This window comes from Amblyomma americanum, chromosome 10 (assembly GCF_052857255.1).
Source record: "Amblyomma americanum isolate KBUSLIRL-KWMA chromosome 10, ASM5285725v1, whole genome shotgun sequence".
Taxonomy (NCBI): Eukaryota; Metazoa; Arthropoda; class Arachnida; order Ixodida; family Ixodidae; genus Amblyomma; species Amblyomma americanum.
Genome location: NC_135506.1, coordinates 51,695,007 through 51,722,029, shown reverse-complemented (window position 1 = coordinate 51,722,029; position 27,023 = coordinate 51,695,007). Strand labels below are relative to the sequence as shown.

Sequence of the window (27,023 nt, the reverse complement as noted above, 5' to 3'; positions counted from 1 at the left end):
GAGCCCTCCACCACGGCACTTCTTTCTCCCTTTCTTCTTTCACTCCCTCCTTTATCCCTTCCCTTATGGCGCGGTTCAGGTGTCCAACGATATATGAGACAGATACTGCGTCATTTCCTTCCCCCCAAAACCAATTATTATTATTATTGTGCTCGGCCGGGTGAAGAAGTGAAAGCTATAGTGGTGCGCAGAAGCTTGGCGCACATTGGCAGCGAGAAAAACTTTCTTCAAGGCTGCCAGAACATCTTCCGAATCAAAAAGAATGGAGGATACTCTGCAAGATAAATTGGCGCAGAGGTCGGTTCGAAATGTCTCTCGCTCGTGCACAGCAATGTCACTGCAGTGAAAAACGCGGCCTGTTACGCAAAGCGAAACAAAGCAGTGCCAACATCTTTAGCCAAAGAAATAATCGAACAGTGGCTGACGGAGAAATGCCTTCTTTTTGCACCAAATAAATATTTTGCATCGCAGTCATCGTCACTCTGTTTAGGACGGCCATCAACGGACAAACGAAAACATTTCATAAACTGCCATGAGCGGCAGACTTCGCTCCTAGCATCTCAAGGCGGCCCTGAATGTGTCCTCCGTCAATCCTATGAAGTGCCTTGGAAACTGTAGGCGACCCCAGAAGTATTGCCACACGTACAAGTTTTTTTGTGAGGGCGCAAGGGGAGTTGTTGCTGTATCTTAACTGCGATAACGTCCCCTATTCGTCTCTCTCTAGCAATAAAAAATTCTTTTAAAGATGTGATGCACTGTCAAAAATCGCCTCAAAAGGAAAACGCCGGTAGCGTCCCACACCTAAACCAAAATAACAGCTGTGGTTCACACTCACTCAGCATCGACCCGGACCACCGCCGAGGATGTGCCTGGGAGGATGACGCTGGGCACGGCCAGACTGACAGAGAACGTCGGCAGGACTGCAGGTCAAGGAGAAAAACGGCCAATGTTTAAAAACTTTAACTTCAAGAGGCATGCGCGAGAGCATCAGCAAAAAGAAAGAATCTACGGAAACTGAATTCTATTCTACAAGCATGAGGGGCTCGTTTGACAAACATATTAAGGAAGCCAACAGTCACCGAAACCAAGGTGCATGGGGGAAAGTTTTCTATTTTTTTTGTTAATTGCTAATGCCAATCAATTGTTTTTTTAAATAAAATTACTTATAAACCAGCAGAAAAAACAACCATGCCACCGGTGGGATCCGAACCAACGACCTCCGAATATCGCGTCCGGTGCTCTTACCAACTGAGCTACGGCGACGGCTGTCCAATCTGCTGCTTTCGTGGGTACTTATGTTTAATGGGTGTAAGTGAACCTTGAGAGTGTTCACCATTTATATATATATATATATATATATATATATATATATATATATATATATATATATATATATATATATATATATACATTGGTGACTCACCGTATTCATCAACTTCGAATGCAATCTCGCTCTGCTGGGTGATCTGGAAAAGAAGCACAAAAGGGTAGAGCTCGCCGCTTAGTGACTAGCTGAAGGAGTTGCGATACATCAGAATTAGGTTTTGGCTTACTGTGGACCCATAAGTGACGACGGCCTTCCACTCTCCCAGTATTGGGGATTCTGGGAAAGAGTAGGAGTGGCTATACATGCCAGTCGCCGTGGCGTTGTCCTTTGCGCTGAGTGTGACCTGCTGCATAGTGACGTTCTGCGGATTCTGGAATAATAACTGGAAGCTGTATCCCTCCACTCACCAACGCGGATAAGATGCAATCAATCGTACGCATAATGAGCTGGTGGATATGAATGGCGTTGAGTATAAACGGCCTGGAATTGCGGTAGAATTCTGGTGGAAATACCGGTCCGCCCGGCACCCACAGCATAATTCATTTGAAGCGACTCTCAACAACAGTCCGTCTGCAAGCTTATTGGTGCCCCAGAAAACATTTTACACCTGAATATGTAAAAATTTCAGCTAGCGTGGCTGTCATCTAAATGAGATGTCTACCGTAACATTTCGACTTCAAAGTCAAAACGGGAGCTTGCTATTTTTGAAAACTTGGTGGCTTCTTGAAAATCTGATTCCTGCACAATTTTTCTGCGACTCAAAATTTCTCGATGCCGGTGCTTTGTCTTCTACGTCTAATATCCATTTTTTTCTTATTAACACTTTTCAAATCACCGCATTGATCTGAACGCGTCAAATTGTCATTGTCAGCAAAAAGTGGGGCCCAAAAGTACAGCAGCGGTAAATGTTATTTTCTACATTTTGGTAACACCTGGAAAGCAGAGCACCACCATGCACATGTCAGCTAAGCAACGTGATACTCTTGTACCTTGATCTGGAGCTTGAGATCCCCAGCTTTTGGCATCAGGTCTTCTCCCACGGCAATCATTCTTAAATGTACTGGAAAATAATAGGTAGCGATTGTTGAAAATCAGCGACTTTATTTTCCACTACGTGGTTCCGCAATTAGACAAGGACGTAGACGAAAGGTGCGCTGCTTTTAACTTCTTGGCTATATGAACTAACATTTGTGGTGTGGTGTCCAATATCTTTAGCACACAGAGCAGGGCAGTTGTGTTCATGATTCAAATCAACAGTGTTATTGAGAAACAAAATGTTGGCCATTACCGACCAAAATACGGGCTAACTAAGGCGCCCAGGCGCCCAATATCGCGCTCTATAGAGTAAATCAGCTTTATCAACAAAGTGCGCCTGGAAATGAGCGGAAAAAGTAGACTATATTTGAACTAGTCTGGTCGACATGAAAAGGCTTCTTTGCAACACATCCTTTGCAGAATTCAACATGGATTCACAAGAGATATAACCACAGATAAACAAACAGTACATTCACAACATGCTATGAGAGTATGAAGGACAAAACTACCATACAGGGGAACGCACGGGGGCAACGTGATGTGTTGCGGAGCTACAGACTCGATCACATGTGGATGAAACTTATCAGTAAAAGAGTTCGAAGAAGCGCTAGTTTCTACGTATTTCTTTAGTTTTCGGTCATTGTGGCTTTGCTGCACGAGGGCTATTCAGTTCTTTTAGAATTCAGTATTTTTTAGAGCTGCAAAACCAGAGCTGCAAAAGCCAATTCATCGCTGAAGCTTTGCCCTTGATTTTGAATATATAAACAAAAATATATATTGTCATGACTGGGATTCAAACCCGCGGCGGCGCGAGCAGATGAGCTTCGCTGGCCTCTGCACGACACCACTATATTATGCCGCAGCCGATATTGCTTCTCGTGTTAAACTGCAGCACCCTCTCACGCTGCGCATTGAACATCGTCGTCTTCATCAACTTTCATCTGCGGCACGAACCGATCAGATGAGCTCAAACTCAATCAGGGCTTAACCTGAGTCTAATATGGTCGTCAGATGCGCCGACGAACCAGCAATGCAAAACTATGAGCCAATCAGGCTAAACACATGCTTTCACACGTCTACAATCCATCCACCCATCTCATGCCATCTAATCTTCCTCCCATTTCTTTCCTTCCCACCCCATTCATCTATTTGCATGACTTAATTGCATGAACCAATCTGAGAGCAAGCTTGGTCTGGCTCCAGTCCTGTCTCTAACTCCCTGCGGTCAACGTGCTCTCCTCGCCTGTCTGCTTGGGCGTGTAGATGGGCTTGTCGCTCTGCAGCAGCAGGTATCCACTCTGGGGGCTGATCGGAATGCGGGCCTCCTTGGTGTACACTCGGCCGCATTGTACCACCAGGGACACGTAGGCACTTTCGTTGAGGCTTTCTCCAGGAGCGACCAGCTTCACCGGATCTATCCACACGCTCACCAGCCGGGACTCACCTGCGGAGGACGTGGCACATGCTCCAGGGCGAGGACATAGCTCAGCATATCACCAAGACATAACCCAATGTTTGGAAGTATCTTTACTCTACCCCATTCAACGGGTCTTTTGAGCCGAAAAAGTTTAGCGTTCGCGAGAAACAGGAAAACGTTTCTATTAGATGCGGCAAGCTCCCGAAAGCTCCGAGAATTGGAACTCAATTCTGCAAAAGATATCCGACAGGGGATGCCTCACATATACCTTCCTTCTTCTTCTTCTTCTTCTTCTTCTCCTCAAGTAATATGGCACATACCCACGTGGGGGGGGGGGGGGGGTGATTGGCCAAGGTATAGAGTAGAATGCCAATGAAGCATTTGCGCGGGGAAGGAAACGTCAGAAGACTGAATCAAGATAAAAAAAATGGAAAAATAAAATGAATTCAAGAGGTATGAGTCATCCGGAATAGAATCAATCTAGCCTTTTTTGGACATGCGAAAGAATTTTGTATATAGCTAACAAGATAATCGATTAGTTGCACTTATGTAATCGTGAAGGTAGCCGCATACACTGCTTAACGGGAATCCCTTGGCACTCGCACCGAACGATAGAAGAACTGTAAGAGACAGAGGCAGTCCTAGTCTCGAAAGAGGAACCTCCAGATATTGCTTTCTCTGAACCGCGAACCGCCGGCAAGAGAGGAGAAAATGATCGATTGATTCAACTTGCCCACATGATACACAAAGGTTTGTCGTCTTGAGAGTTCGTTTTCTTCTCCACGAGCCAGAAAATCAGTATGGCAGCTTCCGAAAGATCCTATTTCATTTAGTCGCTCCGAACTAGGACAGGTAAGGCTTGGAACTGAACTAGCTGTCATACGTAGCGATCGGCGAAAGCAGACTGCACGCGTATTTTTGTTTTCGTGGTCCTAATTTGCGGCTATGTAGTCTGCGGATGAAGCTATTTTATTCACGGAAACCTAAAAAACAAAATAAAAGCGAAAGCGAAACATCTACGACACTGGCTGAAAGGAACTCCACACGTCTGCTGACTCCTCCTCTTTTCTGAGGTGAATTTAAAAACAAAAGACGGTTGTCGGGATATTTAATTCGATTTAATAGGAAAATAGGCTACACACGACAATACCTCAAACCTTCTAAGAATGCTCTGAGGGTGTAGATTGAGTTCTCGCTGTAAAAAGACAATTTCAGATTCCTTTTTTTCATTACCTTCATCATCACTATCATCCTAACTACGCCCATTGCAGGGCAAATGCCTCTTCCATTTCTCTCCAATTAACCCTGTCCTCTGCCTGCTGCGCCTACCGTATCTCCGCAAGCTTTTAAATCTCATTCGCCCACATAACTTTCTGCCGCCCCTGCCTAGCTTGCCTTCTCTTTGAATCCACTCCGTTACGCTTAAGGACCAGCGGTTATCTTGCCTTCGCAGTACATGCCCCGCCCAAGCCCATTTCTTCCGCTTGATTTCCACTAGAATGTCATTAAATCACATTTGTTCCTCACCCATTCTGTCTGCTTCCGGTCTCTTAACGTTACACCTACCATTTTTCTTTCCATAGCTCGCTGCGTTGTCCTTAACTTGAGCTGAACCCTTTTCGTTAGCTTCCACGTTTCTGCCCCATAAGTGAGTACCGGGAAGATACAAGTGTTGTATAGTTTTCTCTCAAGGGATAATGGTAAACTACCATTCATGACCTTAAAAAACCTGCCATGTGCGCTCCGCCCCATTCTCATTCTTCAAGTTATTTCTCTCTCATGATCCGGATAAGTAGTCCCTACTTGGCCTAAGTAGACGCATTCCATTACCACTTCCAGTACCTCGCTACCACTTGTAAACTGATCTTCACAATTCCTCTTTAGTGCACCTTAAATAGTACTAATAGCTAGAAACGATCAGAAGTTTGCGTCCGTTGTCAAATAATGGGCGGCTGCACTCGCCAAGAGTTTTTAAAGTTAGGACCAGTAATAATATTTCCGCGCTTTTGCACGGGCTAGTAACGTTGCGACGACAGCGAAGGAGCCGAGCTACCAAAAAAACCATCTTTAAGATTGCCCAATGCCAAACCATGATCATTAAAGTTCACGCATTCACCAGAAAGAAAGTCACCTCGTGTCGCACTAATACGCCACTAATACGCGCGTCCATTTATCAGTCGTATGTTCGCTGCGAACATACACGTTCGCCATGCAGTTTGGCCAAGTTGAATGTTCTAAGGCAGCTCAGAGCGATATATTCTCGGTATATTCTCACTTTGTCCTTAAATTGAATTGCTTTCTGAGGACAGGAAATGGCGCAGTATCTGTCACATATCGACGGACACCTGAACCACGCCGTAAGGGAAGAGATAAAGGAGAGACTGAAAGAGGAAAAGAAGAAAGAGGTGCCGTAGTGGAGCGCTCCGGAATAGTTTCGACCACCTGCGGATCTTTAACGTGCACTGACATCGCACCGCACACGGGTGCCTTAGCGTGTCGCCTCCGTGGAAACAGAGCCGCCGCGGTCGGGTTTTCACTTTGCTCTTTACCACCTATTTTATAGTTTAGAGCGGTATAGCGTCCCGAAGCGACCCAGGCTATTAATGATGTCGTAGTGAAAGGCTCCAGAAACTGGGGCTCTTTAACGTCCACTGGCATATCGCACAGTACACGGGCCTCTAAAATTTCGCCTCCATCGAAATTCGGCCGCCGCGGCCGCGATCTACCCCACATCTTTCGGGTCAGCAGCCGAATGCCATGACCACTGAGCCACCGCGGTGGCTTACCACCTGTTTTTTTTTGTGGTAGTACACTTCCCGCTGCGTCGCCTTAAGGAACGCCTGGCAAGATCATGGCAGGTCCAAAGTCAACACTAGTGCAGCGAAATGACGCTGACTGCCGTCGATCCCGCTACCTCAATCGGATCGGGAATGGGGGAGTGGAAATACTGCAGTTTACTTTAGGAGGAGCTGCAAGACCTTAATATTAAAGCGACAGCTGTACATAGCCCACTAAAGGAAATCACGGCATCGTCGTTGTCACCATCGTCTACGCAAACCATCCCTCACAGCCTCCGAGACGATGGCATCACTGAAGGGACCGGCAACACTACTCGTTCGCGTTGCCTTGAACCCCTCATACCAGTTTCGCTCTACCCCAGCTCTCGCTCGAATTCGCACTGCAATTGGAGTAAACGTTCTGCGAGTTTTTGTAGCGATAGCTACATTACGGTAGCATTTCGAGCCTCCTGCGTGGTGGCGCCGCCACCCTCTGGCTGCACCGCCAGCCTGTGGTTGGTCACGTGGTGCGGAGCAGCCGCCGGCGGTACGGCGGCGCGGCGGGGCTCCGGCGAAACTGAAATGCAACAGCTGTGCGCATACGCCGTGTCAAGTGGGACGAAGGTGAAGAAGGAACACCCAGAGAAACGGAGCGGCGAAAGACTGACTTTGCAATTCAACTGAGCAAGTTCCACTCGGCCAGCTGTAACTATACTGCATCACTTAAGCTTTTTGTTTCCTGAATTTCTCTACTTGTATTGCGAGTTAGAAAACATTTCTTTCGAGACGGCATTCCTTCCAAGGCACCCTACCGACTGCACAGCGTTTCTGGTAATGAACAGGAGGTTATTAAATCTATGGGCTAAATATCTGTAATTAAATATATTAATAAAGCGAAAATGTTCGAAAACAACAAGTATTGCATCCCTTCAGATAATGTTCTGAAATGTTCAGTTTGAGATAATTGCTGCAAAAGAATACGGACTTACGAGTACTGGTTTCGTAAATATATTGGCTGAAATAAGTTATCGTAATATTACATGAACAGTTGTTTCTACCATGGGAAAAAACCGCTTGTGAAAAGTTTTGCTGCACAAAATTCCTATGATGTGCATGTTTGTGGAGGGAGAATTCACTATACAGGAGTCCTCCTAAAATTTACAGTCCATGGCGCCATTGAAATGAACGGTGCTGTGGATTGTAAACTTCTGCAACAGACTGTACATTGATAGTCTCATACACCTTATATGCACACGCCCGATTCCTTCATATTCCCAGAGCTAGGCAGCTGGCCAACATTGCACCCAGTTCTTCCGTCCTGAGCACATAACAAGTCAGGAAGTTTTGCAGCAGTTTCAATTTTGACCACTCTTGTTCAGCCCCAGCCGCGCTGGAGTAGCGAAGTAGCGAGGAGCACCACACCACAGCGCATCACAGGTGAGCACCACATCGTGGGTGGGCAAAGATTCTCACGTGACACATGCGCCACGGTGTGACGCAATTTGACGGACGTCGCTCCTCGCAGGCTGCGGTTTTCAAATGGCACGAGAGATAGTCCAAGTTTGTTCAGCCATATCAGCGAGGGAAATCCTATATCAGCGGGTGGGGGGGGGGGGGGGGGCTTCTTAATCACATTCTTGACGAAGAAAAACATTTAGAAGTCGACCCACTGCCCTCCCCCCCCCCCCAAAAAAAAAAAAGAAATTGCATACGGCCCCCAAAATTTTGAAAGTAGGCTAACCCTATAAAATACATTAAGATGACTTAGCGTGAATTAATGTGCGGATTGAGAAAGCTTAGTGGTTTAGGTCAGTATAATCCTACATCATAATCCGATGGAATGTAGTCGAATATTCTTGTCTACAGACTTTCAAGTTTAGTGGTGGTGAATACGTCCCACCATTTCGCGCATTCAGGGCACTTCGTTAGTGAGAAAGCCGACGGTTTTTCCAAAACGAAACCTAACGCTTTCGCTTTAATAAAAAATGCGCTGCCTTACGCTATATGTAAACAGTTAATGTAATATTAGTTAACGAGCCTGCAAGTTGCCACGCCTTTGCTGCATTCCGCTTAACTACACCGCTGTGAACGCTATGCCGAAAAAGACGTCCCTCAGACTGAAAAGGCCTATCTTTAAATATTGAAAAAAGTCTTCGGTAAAACACCCTGCATAAAGCCTTCATAGATAACAATAACGCATTTGCTTCAGTCCAAACCATCGCAGTCATGCAGGAATTACGGAATAAGGGCGTAAAGCGGTCATATGTAAAAAAAAAAATTGAATACAACTATAGCGGCTGCACAGTCACCATAGCCCTTCAAAAAAAAGTAATATTATCCCAATAAGGTAGGGGGCCATTCAGGGAGACAAGACCTCTTCAATAATATTCATCGACTATTTACAGGAGGTATTCAGTGACCTGGATTGAGTTGGAGATAAAAGTTAAGGAAGAATGCCATAGTAAAATGTGATTCATTGATGACGTTGCCTTCTTAAGTAACTCATTGGACGAAGTGCAGAGCACAGCTATTGACTTAGACAACACTATACAACGGTAGGTATTAAAATAACATGCAGAAAAACTAAAGCAATGTTCAAGGGTCTTGGAAGGGAACAACAGTAGACGGAGTGTAGCCAGGAGCTGGAAGTCGCAAAGGAATACATGTGTAGGGCACGTAGTGAGCGCCGATTCAGATCACGATAACGGAATCAGTATATGAATAAGAATGGGGTGCAGTACATTTGGCTTTTAATCTCCGATCATGAATGGCAGTTTACCAGTATTCCTCAGGAATAACGTATATAACAACTGTATCATACCGGTAGTCACATATAAGGAAGAAACATGAAGAATAATGAAAACGAACTATGAAAAAAAAAATGTACAGTTTCACAAGCATAAGCGCCGTTATGCTTGGTTTTACAAGCGCTGCCGCTGCTTCAATCCCGGCATGCTTCCGCGCTTGGTAATTTGCAGGGCAACGGACTAGTCTGGCTCCTCGTTGTTCGGAGGTCTCGGCAGCCTGTCTAGCACTGATTTCTATGTCGAACGCGCAGACGGCCCGGCCGGCACACTATCCATGGCGAAATTGAGGAGCAGGCGCCGCGAAGCAGCTGTTATCCACCCTAAAGCAAGTCATGTGATAGCGCCGCGTGACGTCACTCACACCAGCCAAACTGCGCGCTCCGAGGGAGCTCAAGGTCACGGTGACGGATATAAATCACCTTGGGAGGCGTGGCGTAGCGATGTTTGAGCTCTAAAACTGCTCGCGGTTCAGCGTTTCTAAACAAGAAGTATTGTGCGAAAGAAGCGGTTTTTTTTTGGAGGTGGACACCACCGCCACATACTTCAAACCACGATTGAGGCACTGACCCAGGGAGCCAGTTATGCGCTATTCCTTTCCACAAAATCAACGGAGTCTAAACCTTCAGCTGGCTTTGAGGAAAGGAAAGGCGCATAACTGTCTCAGTTTGTAGGGGGACGCCACCACCTGCTCGCAGCGCGATTGAGGTGTCCACTAACGCAGTGAGTGAGCCAGTCACACTTGCTGTTCTGAGGCTTCACATGGACACACACCGCTGAAACCCAGGGAGCGCGGGTAGAAATGCTTAATAATAATAATAATTGGTTTGGGGGGAAGGAAATGGCGCAGTATCTGTCTCATATAACGTTGGACACCTGAACCGCGCCTTAAGGGAAGGTATAAGGGAGGGAGTGAAAGAAGAAAGAAAGGTGCCGTAGTGGAGGGCTCCGGAATAATTTCGACCACCTGGGGATCTTTAACGTGCACTGACATCGCACAGCACACGGGCGCCTTTGCGTTTTTTCTCCATAAAAACGCAGCCGTCGTGGTCGGGTTCGAACCTGGGAACTCCGGATCAGTAGTCGAGCGCCCTAACCACTGAGCCACCGCGGCGGGGCGTAGAAATGCTTCCGGACCAAAAATTTCAGGTGTAAAGGTATCAGACAGGAAGATACTAGAGTAGATAAGGAAACAAACGTGATTTAAGGACATTCTAGTCGAAATCTAGAAGAAATTAGAATGGGCAAGGCATGTTATGCCAAGGCAAGATAATCGATGGTCGTTAAGGATAACGAACTTATATCTTATAAAAGCCGCGAATCGAGGGAGAGTCAGAATTTTAAGCTGGAGGAATAAGATTTTAAAGTTTGCGGGGATCAGGCGGCCACAGCTGGCGCAGGCCAGGTGTAATTAAAGAGACATGGGAGTGGCTTTTGTCTTTCAGAGGGCGGGCGCTCGACTACTGATCCGGAGTTCCCGGGTTCGAACCCGACCGCGGCGGCTGCGTTTTTATGGAGGAAAAACGCTAAGGCGCCCGTGTGCTGTGCGATGTCAGAGCACGTTAAAGATCCCCAGGTGGTCGAAATTATTCCGGAGCCCTCCACTACGGACCTATTTGTTCCTCTCTTCTTTCACTCCCTCCTTTATCCCTTCCCTTACGGCGCGGTTCAGGTGTCCAACAATATATGAGACAGATACTGCGCCATTTCCTTTCCACCAAAAACCAATTATTATTATTATTATTTCAGAGGGCGTACTGAGGCTAATCTTCATAAGAGTAACTCAAAAAGCTACCAGTGACTCTAGATCTTCATGATCCGACTTCAAACATTCAACGACGGTCACTTTTTGCAAAGATGGGTATATCAACGCAGGTGCATTTCAATTTTAAAGCGATAGCTTTACTGGCCGCGAACTTGCGATTTCGCCGTGGTGGTGCTCTGAGGAGGCACATGACGTCACAACGCGCGCCTCGCCGTGCAGCCGAACCGGTCTGGACGGGCCGGCGGCGGCTGGCGCACTCCGCGCGAAATAGAGACGTGCTCCAAGTCTCCGCCAGTGCGGTCAGAGTGCGCCGAAGTCGCCGAACGCGGTGGCGGTCAAGCGCAATCGGAGTCTATAATAGTGTCTCGCTTCGGCCGACGTGACGTCGCCGTGCAGCGCGCGCGCATTACGCCGTAGTATAAGCGCGCCTTAACAGAGCCTGCGCTTAACCGCTAACCAACGTATTGGGTGGGGGCATCTATGGGAGCCACTGAAACCCCTCGCACAATCACTGATTAAAAAAAAAACCTGCGCCGAGGCTCAAAATCGAACCAGGACTTTTGGCGTTTGACGCGGAGACGCCACCACTGCGCAACGGCGGCTTTTTTTGTCCTTATTGCCTGTCTCGACAGATTACAACAGATCACAACATGTTCTGCGCTACAAACATCTCCTGCGCTACGTCAAGAGGGGACATGCGTTTCAGTGACGTGAGAAAATCAAAACTGTTTCAAAGAACACAACTCTCCCATCAACTCGATCACTTCATCTCCAAAACATAGCTCCTTGTACACTTCACGCAGCTTAAATATGTTTCCTTTGAAGTAATCTCTGACAAACAGCGCATTTTCTTCGCACTACTGTACAACCATCCTGCTTCGCCAAATGCTGTGCAGGCCAAGAAGGAAAATTACATCGTATTTATAAAGATGCGTATTTATAAAGATCGCATTTATAAAGATTTACCCTTGACGCCGTACGGATACGATTCCTGGACGTTGAGCAGGATCCGCTACGAGGGCTTCAGCTTTAGCCATGAATAAAGCCGCATCTAGTGAATGAAATCTTCCGATGGAGTACTGTGTGAATGAACTCTTTCGTCCACTGTGCGATGTCAGTGCACGTTAAAAATCCCCAGGTAGCCGGAATTATTCCGGAGCCCTCCACTACGGCACCTCTTTCTTCCTTTCTTCTTTCACTCCCTCCTTTATCCCTTCTTTTACGGCGAGGTTCAGGTGTCCAACAATATATGAGACAGATACTGCGCCATTTCCTTTCCCCAAAAACCAATGATTATTGTTAACTCTTCCGATGCAGAAGTCGCCGCACTTTCGCTACATATATCCTGACCTAACAGAGCTAGGCCAACAGCAATTTTTTTAGACAGACATTATAGAGAGCGATATTGAAGAGCTCTGGCTGTAACATGAAGAAATTCACCGAGATACGCTGCCCTTTTAGTGCGTTTCTTGAGAGATATTTTATTGTTAACCTATCGGGAGAACGCAATTTCATTTATAAACAGAATTCAAATAGAGCACATTTCATAGCTCCGGCTCTGAGTAAATGAACCGAGGTACATGGCCATTTTAGCGCTTCTTTTTTGCCAGTTAATATAGGTGTTAAAAGGAAAGTTAATCGCACTCTCCACAGGGACTGCTGTCCCACGAACGAGTATCGTCTGAATGTACCACGAGAGTCCAGCGTGTATGAAGCCAGAAGTTTAATACCGGGTTAACGACGTCATCTTCCCCGACCACCTTTCTTCGTTTACTTGCTGGACGTAATGAAATCATCATTCTTAATTTAATTAACAATCAGCGAAAGAACGCCGCAGGCTTTAGCATACTATTATTTACTAAACGTCATTCTACAAGTGCAGAAATTCGAATGTACATGATAGAAATTCGATATTGACAATTCCGTTGGACAAATTTAACCGATGCGATTTGGATATAATTGTATAGCAAAGCAATAGGAGGGGCGGGCAGCATTTGTCCGAGCTAGAGTCTCTCCACTATGCCCGCGTTCTATCCACCTGCTTGCGTTATGTGTTCCTAAACTTTTCTTTCTCTATTCAATACTTCGATCCTTTTCCTATTATTATTATTATTATTCCGGCGAGTTTGAGGGGTCATCCTACTGTGAGACTACCGTTTCTTTCCCATTTTTACTAGGCTAGCAAAAATTGAAAAGAGGGTTTTGGGGAAAGGAAATGGCGCAGTACCTGGCTCACATATCGGTGGACACCTCAACCGCGCCATAAGATGAGGGATAAAGCAGGGACTAAGAAAAAAGGAAGAAAGAGGAGCCGTAGTGGAGGGCTCCGGAATAATTTCGACCACCTGGACCCGCCGCGGTTCCTGAGTGGTTAGGGCGCTCAGCAACTGATTCGGAGTTCCCGGGTTCGAACCCGAGCCCCGCCGCGGTGGCTCAGTGGTTAGGGCGCTCGACTACTGATCCGGAGTTCCCGGGTTCGAACCCGACCGCGGCGGCTGCGTTGTTATGGAGGAAAAACGCTAAGGCGCCCGTGTGCTGTGCGATGTCAGTGCACGTTAAAGATCCCCAGGTGGTCGAAATTATTCCGGAGCCCTCCACTACGGCACCTCTTCCTTCCTTTCTGCTTTCACTCCCTCCTTTATCCCTTCCCTTACGGCGCGGTTCAGGTGTCCAACGATATATGAGACAGATACTGCGCCATTTCCTTTCCCCCCAAAACCAATTATTATTATTATTATTCGAACCCAATAATAATAATAATAATAATAATAATAATAATAATAATAATAATAATAATAATAATAATAATAATAATTGGTTTTTTGGGAAAGGAAATGGCGCAGTATCTGTCTCATATATCTTTGGACACCTGAACCGCGCCGTAAGGGAAGGGATAAAGGAGCCACTCGGGACTCGGGAGGCTCCGCAGCGGCTTTCTGGATGGCCAGAAAGCAGTCCATTCTTTCCCGAAAATAAATTCTGGCAGGTCGTGCGTCTTTGTCAGAATAATAGCCTGCCATTCTGGAGCGCCATATACAGTCGAGGCCCAAGAGCATTATGAGTTCAATGGTGCCCCATCCTCATTGTCAGTGCTTAAATAACGAATTCCCGGCGCATCAAGTGGTAGCTCTTTCTTTATTGTTCTTTGTAACACATCCCAAAAATAAATCCCTTCCCCTCAAGGCAAAAAAACATGGTCTATTGTTTGGGGCTGTTTACAAATTAAGCAGTTCGATCCCCACTGTAAAAAGAAATCCTTTCCCGCCAAGAAATTTTTAACTGGTAGTGTACCGGTGTGTAACTTAAGTCTGTACTCCTGGTGGCACCTGCATTTTCTTCATCCTTTTTAAAACATCAACTCCCGGGCCTCCACTGTACAAGGCCCAAAAGTACCCCTTAACGGGTAGGAAAACCGAGCCGTTAGAGGACCGCTATACATGCATGCAGTCGTTCCGCTATATATACTCTGACAAGGGGCACCCATCCGGGGAAAGTTTTGTAGCGAATTTGGCAGGCAAATAAAACCCTCTCGGTTGTGGCGGAGAGATAGAACCACAATTAAATAATAGGTAAACATTGTGTGCATGCAATTACAAATTGAAGCGTTACCATATTGCACTGCAAGCCGAATTCTAGGCCCACCTTGACCCTCCAAACAAAGCAAATTCTGTTTGGGACATATCTTGAGTGGGTGTAACTCGTCAAAGGGCTGACGCACGTCGTAATTTATCTGACCGATGGCGCTAGGCGTCGATCGCTCCGCTAGACGGCGTTGCCGAGCATGGTTGCAATCCACCCCGTTTCTAAGAGGACGCTCTTATGTCCCATTCATTCATCAGTGATGAGCCGTATCCCTCGGGTGCTCCTCTCAGATGCGCTCCTTTCGCCGATACGTTTATTACCACAGTGTGTTTGAAGGACTTGGATCATCCCAAACCATCGACATCTTACGCCGTGGCCGAAGGAGATCAGGGAGATAATTTCAAGAAATCAGAGATACTCGGATACTTCCGAGAAGGCCGGGGGGTCATATCAGTATTTCCATTGGTGTACCGGCCTTCAACCTCATTCATATCCATTCTAGTAAACCAAACAGCTAACGCTAGTTACTTGAACGTAATGCCCACCTTCTCAGAGATCACCAGTTACTACAGGGGGGTAAGGAAAAGATATCCGGAACCGCATTCTAGCCTGACTCAGGAAGAGGCGGTCATATGGAGGTGGCTCCAAACAGAAACCCTAGCCAATCTTTTCATATTAAATAAGATGTATCCAACGCAGCACAAGGACACGTGCCCCAAATGCGGAGGCAGACCTGCGGTGTATCACACAACGTGGGAGTGCAAGGACAGTTATAGTTTCCATAATCAGAAAGAACCGTGTCGGTAGCAGTGGGAAGAAGCGCTTTCCAGCCACAATCCAGCCTTCCAACGAAGGCTGGTACAACATGCCGTGAAAGCTGCCAGACCCAATGGGGCCCCGGAATAGGGGCTCCACTCGCTGTAGAGGGCGAAGACATCGCAACATGAAGACGACCTCTGAACTCTGAAGTGAATATAAAGTAGAGCAGTTAAGTTTATCCTATCCTATGAACGTCTTCCAGACGGTGGCGACCTTTTTTTGCAACCTCCGCCGCACACTGGACCCGCCGCAGTAGCATTGTGGTTAGAGCGCTTGGCCACTGAACCGGAGTTCCCGGGTTCGAACCCGGCTGCGGCGGCCGTGTTTCGATGGAGCAGAAATGTCCGCTGAGATACTGCGCCATTTCCTCCCCCACCCAAAAAAAATCAAACAATTACTAATTACCAGATGCAAAAGGCGTTCGTGTGTGGTGCGACGTTAGTTCACGTTAAAGGTCCCCAGGTGGTGGAAATTATTCCGGAGCCTTCCACTAGGGCACCTCTTCCTATTTTCGTCACTCCCTCCTTTATCTCTTGCTTACGGCCGGTTCGGGTGTCCACCGCTATGAGTGAGACAGTTACTGCGCCATTCCCTTTCCTAAAAACAAAGTTAATTATTTTTTTAAATCCCATTTAAGCGACGCACAGGCGGCTTTGAAGGGCTCCCGATTAATTCAGACCAGCTGGTGCTCCGGCACCGCAAAGCACACGAGCGTCTTTCTGCGTGGCACGGCGGTTTGAGCTGAACCCGAAACTGCTTCGGCTCGTTCACCTAACCGCTGTGCCACCTACGGTGGGGTAGAAATAATGTACCGGGAGTTTAACCCAAGGCTTTACGAAATTTTTAAATATAGGCCTTTTTGGTTAAAACAGAGCTTTTTTCGGCATAGCATTGTCAGCTGTGTACTACATCAGAATACAGCTAAGATATTCTAATTAACAGTCTCGTTAACTAATAATGAAGAGTCAAGTTTTTCCCTATTGCTATTAGGCTGCTTAATTATTGAGAGGCATGTAAAACACCGTAAGTATATCCATTCCAGTTTTTAGAATTTCGAAAACGCGTTTACCCTCGACGATGTGGCCCACCAAGCTTTGTCTCTTGCAACGAGTTCCGTGCACTGAAGAGGTTGCTTTGCGTGCAAGCTTCTCGCATGCACATGCATTTTGGCGCGATGCAGAAAAAAGTTGGTGGTCCGCAGCACCGAGCAACTGCGTTTCGAAATTCTAAAACTAAAATAGATATTATTTGTGGTGGGCTACTCGCCTCTCAATACTTATAGAGCCTAACAGTAATAGATATGAACTAAACTGTTCAATATTAGTTGTTGATGCTGATGGATATTTATGCCGAAAGGGCATCTGTGGCCAAAGAGCGCCATGGCAGGAGCTATTTTTCTTCTCTCAAGGTGGGGTCAAAGGTCTATTTTCCAAGGTACATAGGTGAAAACTTTATTGATGAGCCTTATGGATGAGTCACTGCCTAGGGTTGGTCTGGCTCTTGATCCCGGGTGGTGGCCAACAGTCTATGACGTGCGGCGACCTCTCCAGCCCACTCTACCAGCCGCCTTTGTGAGGCTGGTTTGGAGCTGGAGACCGTGATCTCCCAACCCTCTTTGTCCGTGAGGTTCCAGCGAGATGGTGGTTGGGATTCTCGACAGAGATATAAAATGCGGTCAAAGTTGCCTCTCGGAGCCCCACAAAGAGAGCATTCGGGTCTGTATTGGCCTGGGTGGATAAGGGCTAACAAAGCCGGCGAAGGCAATGTGCTAGCCTGGAGCTGGTAGTTTGTTGTTCTTTCGAGAGGGAGCTGCGTCGTGGGGGATAGACGAGCCTCTGCTCCCTGTAATGGAGGGTCATCTCATGATAGGTGTCGAGCCGGTCCATAGCGCTACCCCGGTCTACGGTGTGCTCTGCTCGGTTGACGTACGCTCGAGCAAGAGAGTATTTTCCAAGCATTTCACCCTGATTAAGCCGACCACCAGACCAGGGGAAAGCTTGTACCTATTGTATCACCAGTGGGTACCCGGCTGCACTGGGGATCTAACCCCGCACCTCCCGCGTGCGAGGCGAATGCTCAGACCCGTAAGCCATCGCTGCGGTATTCAATATTAGGTAACCAGCCTGCTATTTAGAACGTCTTCGCTGTAATCTGACGTACGACACCGATGACAATGTTGTGCCGACAAAAGCGTTCATCAAATTTAAAAAGCAAGTTTTAAAAATTGTGTACAGTAAGGCAAAACACCTTCTATTGTATAGGGGGCGCCGCGCTTCGACGCTGGCTAAAAGAAAATACAGCCCTGTACTCCATAAGACAAGGGCAGTATAAACAACCATATGAGGTTCCTTAATTATTCAGAAGCGATTTATTACTGCACCTCTTTCCTCCTATGTTCACCTTACCTTTCTAATTTCCCTCCCGGCAAAGTCTAGATGTGCAATGAGGGTGAGACTGTTCCCATAACAATTGACCTCATTTTTTTTAAAGTAAGCGAAAAGCCTGATTACTGAAAGCAATGAAAAGGAAAACTTATGCACACTTATCTGACAAACGTATCACGATACTTTTCAGCATGTTGTTTATGCATTTAAAGTGGCTGTACGAAATTGTTGTCATGCAATTACTACCACCAAATTTTTGCAATTGGAATATTTGAATGTCGTATTTGGCTCTTATAATGCAACATTGTTCCAGCATTTTAATTTGATTTATTGTACATGCAACACAATTTCATTGCAATGAAGACATGCCCAGCTTTCCTGGACATGAAGAACTACCGTCCTCTGTCGCCAATAACGAGCACCAAGTGTTGCACTGAAGATACTTTAAACTTGTAATTTTAATAGAACTAGAGCGGCCCTAAAGATTCTACGCGAAAATGGTGATTACTATAGCTTAACCTCGTCGCTGCAAAGTCTTACCTACAAAATGATTATCGCACTGGCACCCAGTACTTTTGACAGCCATAGAAAGATAATAGGATACACCAAACTTTAAAAAGTCTCGCGGTGATTTTGAGCGTTCAGCCTCACCCGACACGTCGTTGATACCGTGCAAACTGTACGGATTTGTCCGAATCTCCTTGACTTCTGAGATGAAATAACTGGCTATGTTTTATAATCTGGTTCTTGAAATGGCCAGAGTGTGTTGAGCCACAGAGTCAAGGGTAATCGTGTTTTCAAAATTCTGAAAACGTATATAACTATTACACACTGTCAGGCACAGATCTATAATTGCTACTAGGTACCCTTCTACAATAGTGAAAAAAGTGAACTATTAGATTTAAGTTAACTAGCTTACTAGTTAAACTATTCACTTCTTCTTTTTCACTTTAACCAGCACTGGCTTTTACTTTGCCGCACAAGCTTAGTTTTACCTCAAAAAGCCTATTTTTGGACGTCAGCGGAAAGCTAAATTAAAACACACGGTACTGATTCGCGCAGCGGCTGGAAAACATAACCGCACTTCTCTTTCAGAGAATTTGGACAGTAGCTTTCGGAGGAAACACAGCACCTAACGGCGGTTTCTCCTCTCGACTTCGCTAAAAAATTCTTTGAGTCTGCACGAATGACTACATCGGCAACTTCAGGGTACTACAGAATAGTACAGACAGCGGTGAAATGTTACAGCTGCGCGAACTTCAATGTCGCTGTCCAGATTAGGGTCGTTTTCGAATGTTCGTGCTTACAGCTGCAGTCGATCATATAGATTAAGCACGTTCTCCACGAAGCTATTCACCGCCATAAACTGCGTCAGGAACGAAGCGTAACAGTCGCTGGTTTGAGATTGCTCAGTGAGAGACGGGAGCGCGCAACGGCGCTTCCTGTGGTGTCTAATTTTTGACGCGTTGTTTTTGTCGTCCACGCGCAGTCTTTCAGTCTGAAATACTTCACAAAATAAAGTTTTTAAGCAGCTTCCCCCTTGCCCAGCCGCTGTCTCGCCAAACCGAGCACCGCTGTACCGGACGAGTATTATCGCAATCCGTCTCCACTAGGAGTGTCCTGTTCGGAGGCCAGAGAGGGCGACTCTGCATTATCACACGGCGCGACTTTCGAGCGATAGACGCGGTCTTCCTCATGACGCTGTAGCTGGGAGACCGATTTCATAAACAAGCGCTCCTTGCCGTTGCCACTGCCTCTAACGTTACAATTCAACACGGCGCTTGATTGAAGCCATTTGCTATAGCTGTCACTACGTTAAATTTCACTGAATTACTTCAAGCGTGTGCCATTCCCTCAACCTGCTTCTTCAGTAGTTTTCGAGAGATAATAAGGTTCAAGAGCTTGCGAACGCCCATAGCGCCAATCAAGACACTGATAAAGGGCTAAAATCGCATAATACCAGTGCCCATTTTGTGCGTGTTAGACTGCTGGTACTTGCTTTCTCTCGTTCTGGGAACCCTCACATTGATTACCAACTGGGCCGTATGAATATGACGCTTTAGACAATGGGATGAGGGGCATGCTGACTTTTTGGCCGTCCCCGTTTGGTGTTATGGGAGAGAGAGAAACTGAGTACCTTAGCGTACTGTGTGTTCTGTTCGCTTGACGGCGCTCTAAGCTCATAAATTGATCATGCAAAGAAGCTGGGTCTATCCGAGTTTCTGAAAGAACGTTTCATGTACCAAGGGAAGGGCATGCCGGTGAGTTGAGGCTTCGTGTTTGATTGGCTAGTGTTGGGCCGGAAACGTGGACTGCAGTTCCGCGGAATCCTGGCTGCGCCGGGGTACAGTGGCAAGATCTTGCCACCACAGCTGCGATTCTCTCCATCCTCTGAAGACTAAATTCTTTGAATGGAGTGTTTTTTTAATAATTTAACAACTTTAAGAAGAGTGAATGTTCAGTGTGAGGCACGTATGTATATTTTCAAGTATTCCTTTGAGATTTGCCTCGAGAAAATTCAGTTTCCTCGCTAGGTATGGGTTATCAACTCAATGGCTGCTCACACAGGCAAAAGTCACATGTGCAGATGGCTATAAGGCACCATGTGAGGGATTGATCATTTACACATGCTCTTTCAGCGGCTCTTCGTAGCGGCATATACTTGCGGTATGCGGTAACGTCGAGTTAAAAGTCTATATTAAAATGTTATACCATGGATTTATTGTGCATGCACACGTAGCCCCTGGGGCCTAGGTGCGGGCCTGCTGCAGGCGCACCTGTCTTCTCGGAGTCATCGGCGCCTCTGCACTGGCGCCTCTTTGTTGCCGTATGTGTAGTGGTGCACATGAAAACTATGTTAAACCTCTCTGTTTCCCAGTGAAGATTCGTACTCCATAAACGCTCAGAAGATCGTCTCTATGGGCAAACAACACACAGAGGTAAATTTAATGGGCACCTTCCAGCTACAACCTGCTCACCAGGGTCTCGTCTATTCACCGTTGCTTTGGTCGCCCTACTTGATCCACTGTCTTGAGCAGTGTTCTGGAGACAGTATAGAGGATCGCGGATAATGACATTGCTTGAGCAGGTCCTCAAGGACAGTATGGAAAGGATATGCCGATATCTGAGACATTTGCACTTTCGTTTCGCTTCAAGATGTCACTGACCATGTATCCTCACCTATGTGTTGGAAACGACATGCTTTGCCCATGCGATTATTACTTGGCCGTACTTCGTCGAGACCAGGCAAAACATCGCGTACTTGAATACAGTTCATTCGTTCCTTATCTGGAGACGTTTTATTCAAACAAAGAACTGAACACTTTCGTATTCTTTTGCACTCGTTATCCCTCTGTGTATGAGTAAACATCACCAAACTAAATGAACATAGGTCGCAGGTGAGCCTCGAATCACTAGTTACTGTCGCAAAGAGACAAACTGCCTGAAAACATGTTCTCTTGTCGAAACGTTGGTTAGCAGAATGACGTTCCTCTCACCGCTACTATTAATTTAGTGCCAAGAATAAAATCTTTCTGCCTTATCCATACCGTGGATCTGTGTCAGCAGCGTAGCCAAGCTGCTATGGTTCCGTTAACGTCTTTGCCTCTCTTTCCTCGCCTATCTCCCTTTGGTCCTTAAAACTCACCTGGGCCGAGACTGAGGGTGTCCTGGTAGACGGGAAGCGTTTGACGCCCACTGCTGCTCAAGGTTAAAGTGACGATCCTCGGCAATCCCCGGCTGAAGACAGCAATCGTCTCCTGGACTCCAGGCCTGACCATTCTGGGCGCTGTGACCATGCAGCTCCACCTGGGTGGTTAACCAGCATTCAGTGCAGCACGCATACTATGTAGAATTTGCTCGGACTGACTCTTCTCGATTTTCAACTTCTCTGAGTGAACGGGAGGCACACAGAACTCGGCCTAACTCCCTGGTAGCCTGTCGACGTTTCCATTGCACTGTAGCTTTGGGAAGGACATGTGTCATAAAATCCTAATGCATATTTGGATGGCTGATGGTCACGAGAATGAAGCAAACAAATACGATGAGTTAGACAGTCTCTATAAAATGCAACAATACATAACGTAGGGTAGTACGAAGGAAGTATTCCCGGGAACTTTAGCAATGCGCAAACATGAACTAATGTCATCGGCATCATAAGCCGAGCTAAGGTCCTGATAAGACCAGCTCCTACTCAAGTGATGTCAGTCGAAGAGGTCTGCCCGGTCTTTGCTCTCATTACACAACTGCATCTTAGACACTTTTTGAAGGGCACAAATGCGTTAAAATAGCTTTGAAAGAAATAAAATTTTCCAAAAAAAAACATCTTCGTAAAGACCTACATCAACACTCAAATAAGTGTTTCAGACAATCTTAAACCATACCTGTTCGGTATTGAGGATATCAATTATTGACCTCTTCAGGAATCTTTCTCCGCGCTCATCCCATTGCTCGTTGAACTGATGTGTTCGCGCACGATATGAGCTGAGTAAGCAGCAATGCAATCGTTTCGAACGTGCTTGAAATAGACGTAAGCGCATGAGTTTCTAAGAACACCATCGAACTAAAGTTACCAGCCGTTCGGAGCTTGCAGGTCCATCCGGACTTTTTACATAAGTAGCCCAACATCTCGACTAGCCTATTTAAGGAGACGGATTTGCGCCGGATATAGGTCTCTTCTGGCTGCGACCTCTCGAAGGGATTACACCCCATACACGCGCAGCGCTAAGACCAAACAATAACTCCATCATGGAAAGCGCTTTCCTGATGTGGAAAGCTTCTGTATTGAATTCAGGAGCGCGGTGCTTGCAAACCTCATTTCGACAAGTGCATACAGGAGCACGCATGCTGCATCTTGGGGCCGTCGGCGGCATTCATAAGCCTGTGTCTGCATCTCAAAAGAGTGTGTGCATCTGCTGCAAATTAATAAAGACCATTGAGTAGGGGAGAGTGGCGTAAAACTAGACATCTTCTCATTTAACGCGAATTTATTCATAAAGTAGTGATCGAATTAATTTGATATTTAGATCAAATAGGCCGTGAGATATGCAAGCAACTTAGATTAAGGCTGATGAGGTTCGGCTTTTTTAAGGAGACGAAAAATCGCGAAGTGAGCCCTGTGGACAAGATATTGGTCAGAAAGGAGAAAAAAATCCGCACGCAACTTTATTCGGTGCTCTGAAGCACGAGTAAACGAACGTATTGCATCAACTTAGGGATTTATATTTTAGAGTTAGTTATTGTTCGATAATGATGACAAGTTTAGTAGGGTTTTATTCTCTAGTTCTAACAGAAATATTTCAATGACAGCCTACAGGTGGGGCAAGACGCGACTTCTAGGTGTTCTACAGGGCCTAAAGCAACGATGCAGTTTTGTTGCTTGCTTGAAATATTTGCCCTTGTTTTAACGCGACAGCGTTAAGGCTTCCCGCATACAAAAATCTGGCGCCGGCGTTTTGAGCGAGATGCCAGGTGGTCCACCTGCCATCAAGTTCATGGAACCTTGTGACGTCATCACAACCTGTACACCGGATTGTGAGCAATTGCCAACCGTAGGCGGTTAAAAGGTGGCGGTTAAATCAATGAGTGGCTGTGAGAAGTTGACCCTCTGTCTCAAAAGCCCCTCCAGTTCCTGTTTTAAACAGCCATCTGCCGAAGTAATGGCGCATCGCTTAACTGCTGCTGTGCGATGTCAGTGCACGCTAATGATCCCCAGGTGGTCGAAATTATTCCGGAGACCTCCACTACGGCATCTCCTTCTTGCTTTCTAATTTTTTCTAATATTCTAAAATTTTCTTATATTTTTCTAATATTCTTAATATTAATATTATTATTCTTAATATTCTAATATTTTTAATATTCTAATATTTCAATAATTTTTCTAATATTTTTCTAATTTCTATTATTTTTAATAAAACCACGACCACCACCACCTTTCTTCTTTCACTGCCCCCTTTATTCCTTCCCTTCCGGCGCGGTTCAGGTATCGGCCGAGATGTGACAGATGCTGCGCCATTTCGTTTCCTCAAATAATAATAATAATAATTGGTTTTGGGGGAAAGGAAATGGCGCAGTATCTGTCTCATATATCGTTGGACACCTGAACCGCGCCGTAAGAGAAGGGATAAGGGAGGGAGTGAAAGAAGAAAGGAAGAAAGGTGCCGTAGTGGAGGGCTCCGGAATAATTTCGACCACCTGGGGATCTTTAACGTGCACTGACATTTTCCTCAAAAACCAATTTTCATTTTCGTGCGGATAGGCCTTGGAAGATTGCGCAGGTGCCCATGGAGCAATCGTCAAGTGAATTCATTGCAAGGCCGAGTGTTTTAAATAATTTTTAAAGATGTCTGATAGTGCCCCGATTTTTTTTAAACCAGTGTGTGGAGAAATTGGAGACTACTTCCCAGCGACCGCTGTGAAGACCAACAAGGTCTGGTACAGTGAGCTCAACGCGCGGCAGTGGCCAGCAGAGCCCTGAAATGAGGGCAACTGACCATGACTAAAAGTGGACAAGCTCGACATGCAGAGAAGACTCCGGGGGCTGCAACCAAGGAGAAAACATCTCCGAAGACGCACCGAAGCCGCAGAAAAAAGCGCTAGAGAACAATAAAGTTTTTCCTCCTCCTCCGCACGTTGTGATGTAAAGTGCGACATTTTGAACGTCTTTTTCGTTTAAGTGTGTACTACGTTCCGCTTCAGAAGCTCTTCTCATATTTACTGATCGTACGTGATGCTACGCCTGTAGCACATACTGCTGTAAGGATTGTTGTTACTTTTGAGGAATAATATGAAAGCAATCACTTGCAAAAATGTGTCGCGTTTAGCCCCGCTATCCACTACACGTTGCTGTCATCGAAGGTAGATAAGAGTGGTTCATAATAAAAAGAAGAAACAAGGAAAAAACGCGGCTTCCATGCCGTCAGATAGCCTCTGCAGGCGTTGCTTTCGTTGAAAGTATTAATCACGTCGTTTTGTGGGCCGTTCTTATTACACCTTCGGCTGACTTTCTCCCAACACCAGCGTAATCCACATGCCTAGAGTCATCCAGGTACGCTGGGAACATTTTTTGTTTCTTTTGCTCTGCTATTCCTTGCCGTCAAAATTGAAAATTAACCCCAAAAATCATAGGACAGTGCAAGTCGATAACCCAAGGCGGTCATACCTAATGTTTTTTTGTGGCCTGTGATAACAATATTTAGTCACGAAGGGGCCTTGTGTTGTCTTGTGTTTAGTACCTCTCTGTCTTTCGCCTCCGTCCCGGTTGACGCTTTCTTTTTCCTCAAAATTAACATAATCCAACTCGCCTGAGTTGCCATTCTACTTCTATCCTCTTGAGTTCTATGCTATGAAGAGATTTTGTGGTGCTGCCGTATCTGTTGCATGTAATGCGGCGAGTTTTATGCAAACTCTAGCTTGAAAACAAGCGGATGAGGTCAGATTCAGGAATACAGCTCATCCAGTGCCATTGCTGGGGCATCTTTTACGTGTCTTGTGCGTGGTTGGATGGCTTCAAGTATGCATGTGAAACGCTTGTGACGCGCTTGTGACGCATGTGACGCGCAGAGGTTGTGACGTGTGCCTGTCCCCGTCCTTTGCCCTAGTTCCCGCTGGGTATCATAACTTCGCCCAGCTAACTATTCTTCGGACAAATCGGTGTTACTACACTGGTACCTTCGAAGAACAAGCGCAAAGACCACAACCGACTAGACAAAATGAGGCCTACATGGACATCGTCCGGTGTGTTCCTTGCGCTGGTGCATCGAAATTTTGGCAGACAAACTCACTCAGCCTCATTGGTTGCACTGCAGCTTCTTCTTAGCTGAAGGCCTTTCAAAGGAAAACGAGAATTTGATGTCGACAGAACGAATCGTCCCTGTTGACGAAGACAGCACAACGGGCTCACCTATGCTGCATTAAGAACGCCGGGTTCCAATTGGCAAATTACATAGGGTGGAATAGCGGAGTATAAGGCGGATTAGCGGAGTTAAATGGCATCACGCGGCGCCCAATATACAAAATATACCGCTGCTACGGATAATGGACCTACAGCAGGTTCAGTAATGACTAGCATACAGATGACCTAAGAAACACGTCGTTCTTATTCGGCTGTTCTGATTTTTTATTTTCGGCTGGCTTCAAGGTTGACTTTTTTGTGCTTATTGTTGACTTCTCAGTTTTTCAGTGTCGGATTACAAAGGTAGTGAGCTTAAACTGGAGTGAACACGCTACTACGTTGGTGCCGTTCCCTCGTCGGGCTATTTCGATGCGTTCTCTGTTTTATGGCGCTATGCAATCCCGCCTAGCGCGTCGTGAGCATGAGAACACATGACATAAAACACTGCGAAATTGAAGCCGAATTCGGCACGCAATGTTTCAACTCATGTTTCAGCGTTTAAGGGAGGGTTAACTCTCCTCTTCTCAGCTAGAATTTTCGTTGTTCCAATTCGCGCTGAGACTTTCTTTTTGTGAGTGTGAATTTGGAGGCGGAATTTCGACGAACAGTAAGTTCAGACGAAGTAGGAGATATAAATGCCAAAATTCTCGTTCAAGAACCTTGACAGAGACAAATGAGGAAAGTTCACAGCACTAGAACCGTAAATGCGAAGAAATGTCAAAGCCTACTCACGCTGTCGGCACGCAGAAAACACATATCCAAAATATCCAAGGAAGACCACGAGCGATCAATGGCCACATGCTTGTAGCTGGTCGCCCTTGCGAGGCCAGCTTCTGAACTCGAGTGGCTACTGTGCCGCAAGAACATGGACGCCAACGTATCTGCGCTGCCCGCATCCCAATACTTTGTTAGCGCGAGCGTGGGCTTATCTTTCCGAGTCTCGTCTTTCGCGCAAACAGTTATCTTGGCCCTGGGTTTCACCGCTGAGTCAGCGCTGGGCAGCGCCCTCTGTGATATAAAAATAAATTGGCGTGTGGAAAATAAGTATGGGGGATGTCCTGATTGCTCTGCAGCCTATGCGCTCCAGGCCCTGGCTCAAGCAGTGGTTCTTTGACTGACTAGCAGTCAGTCGTCTGCTCCTGGCTCATGCAGTGGTTCTTTGACTGACTAGCAGTCAGTCGTCTGCTCCTGGCTCATGCAGTGGTTCTTTGACTAAATAGGA

At 46.3% G+C, this 27,023-nt stretch overlaps 1 protein-coding gene across 2 annotated transcripts in view; it reads right to left on the bottom strand.

Annotated features, from left to right (window-relative positions):
* LOC144108809 (complement C3-like) overlaps nucleotides 1–26,791 on the bottom strand; it is a 92,574-nt gene extending 65,783 nt beyond the window's left edge. For both annotated transcript variants that reach the window (XM_077641990.1, XM_077641989.1), the window contains exons 1-7: nucleotides 26,534–26,791; nucleotides 21,557–21,717; nucleotides 3,606–3,806; nucleotides 2,317–2,387; nucleotides 1,554–1,697; nucleotides 1,424–1,466; nucleotides 836–920 (exon numbers count right to left, since the gene is read on the bottom strand). In XM_077641990.1, coding sequence (XP_077498116.1) covers nucleotides 836–920; nucleotides 1,424–1,466; nucleotides 1,554–1,697; nucleotides 2,317–2,387; nucleotides 3,606–3,806; nucleotides 21,557–21,717; nucleotides 26,534–26,697 — 869 coding nt within the window. In that variant the 5' untranslated portion in view covers nucleotides 26,698–26,791. The remainder of the gene's footprint in view (nucleotides 1–835; nucleotides 921–1,423; nucleotides 1,467–1,553; nucleotides 1,698–2,316; nucleotides 2,388–3,605; nucleotides 3,807–21,556; nucleotides 21,718–26,533) is intronic.
* Nucleotides 26,792–27,023: the final 232 nt, after the last annotated feature.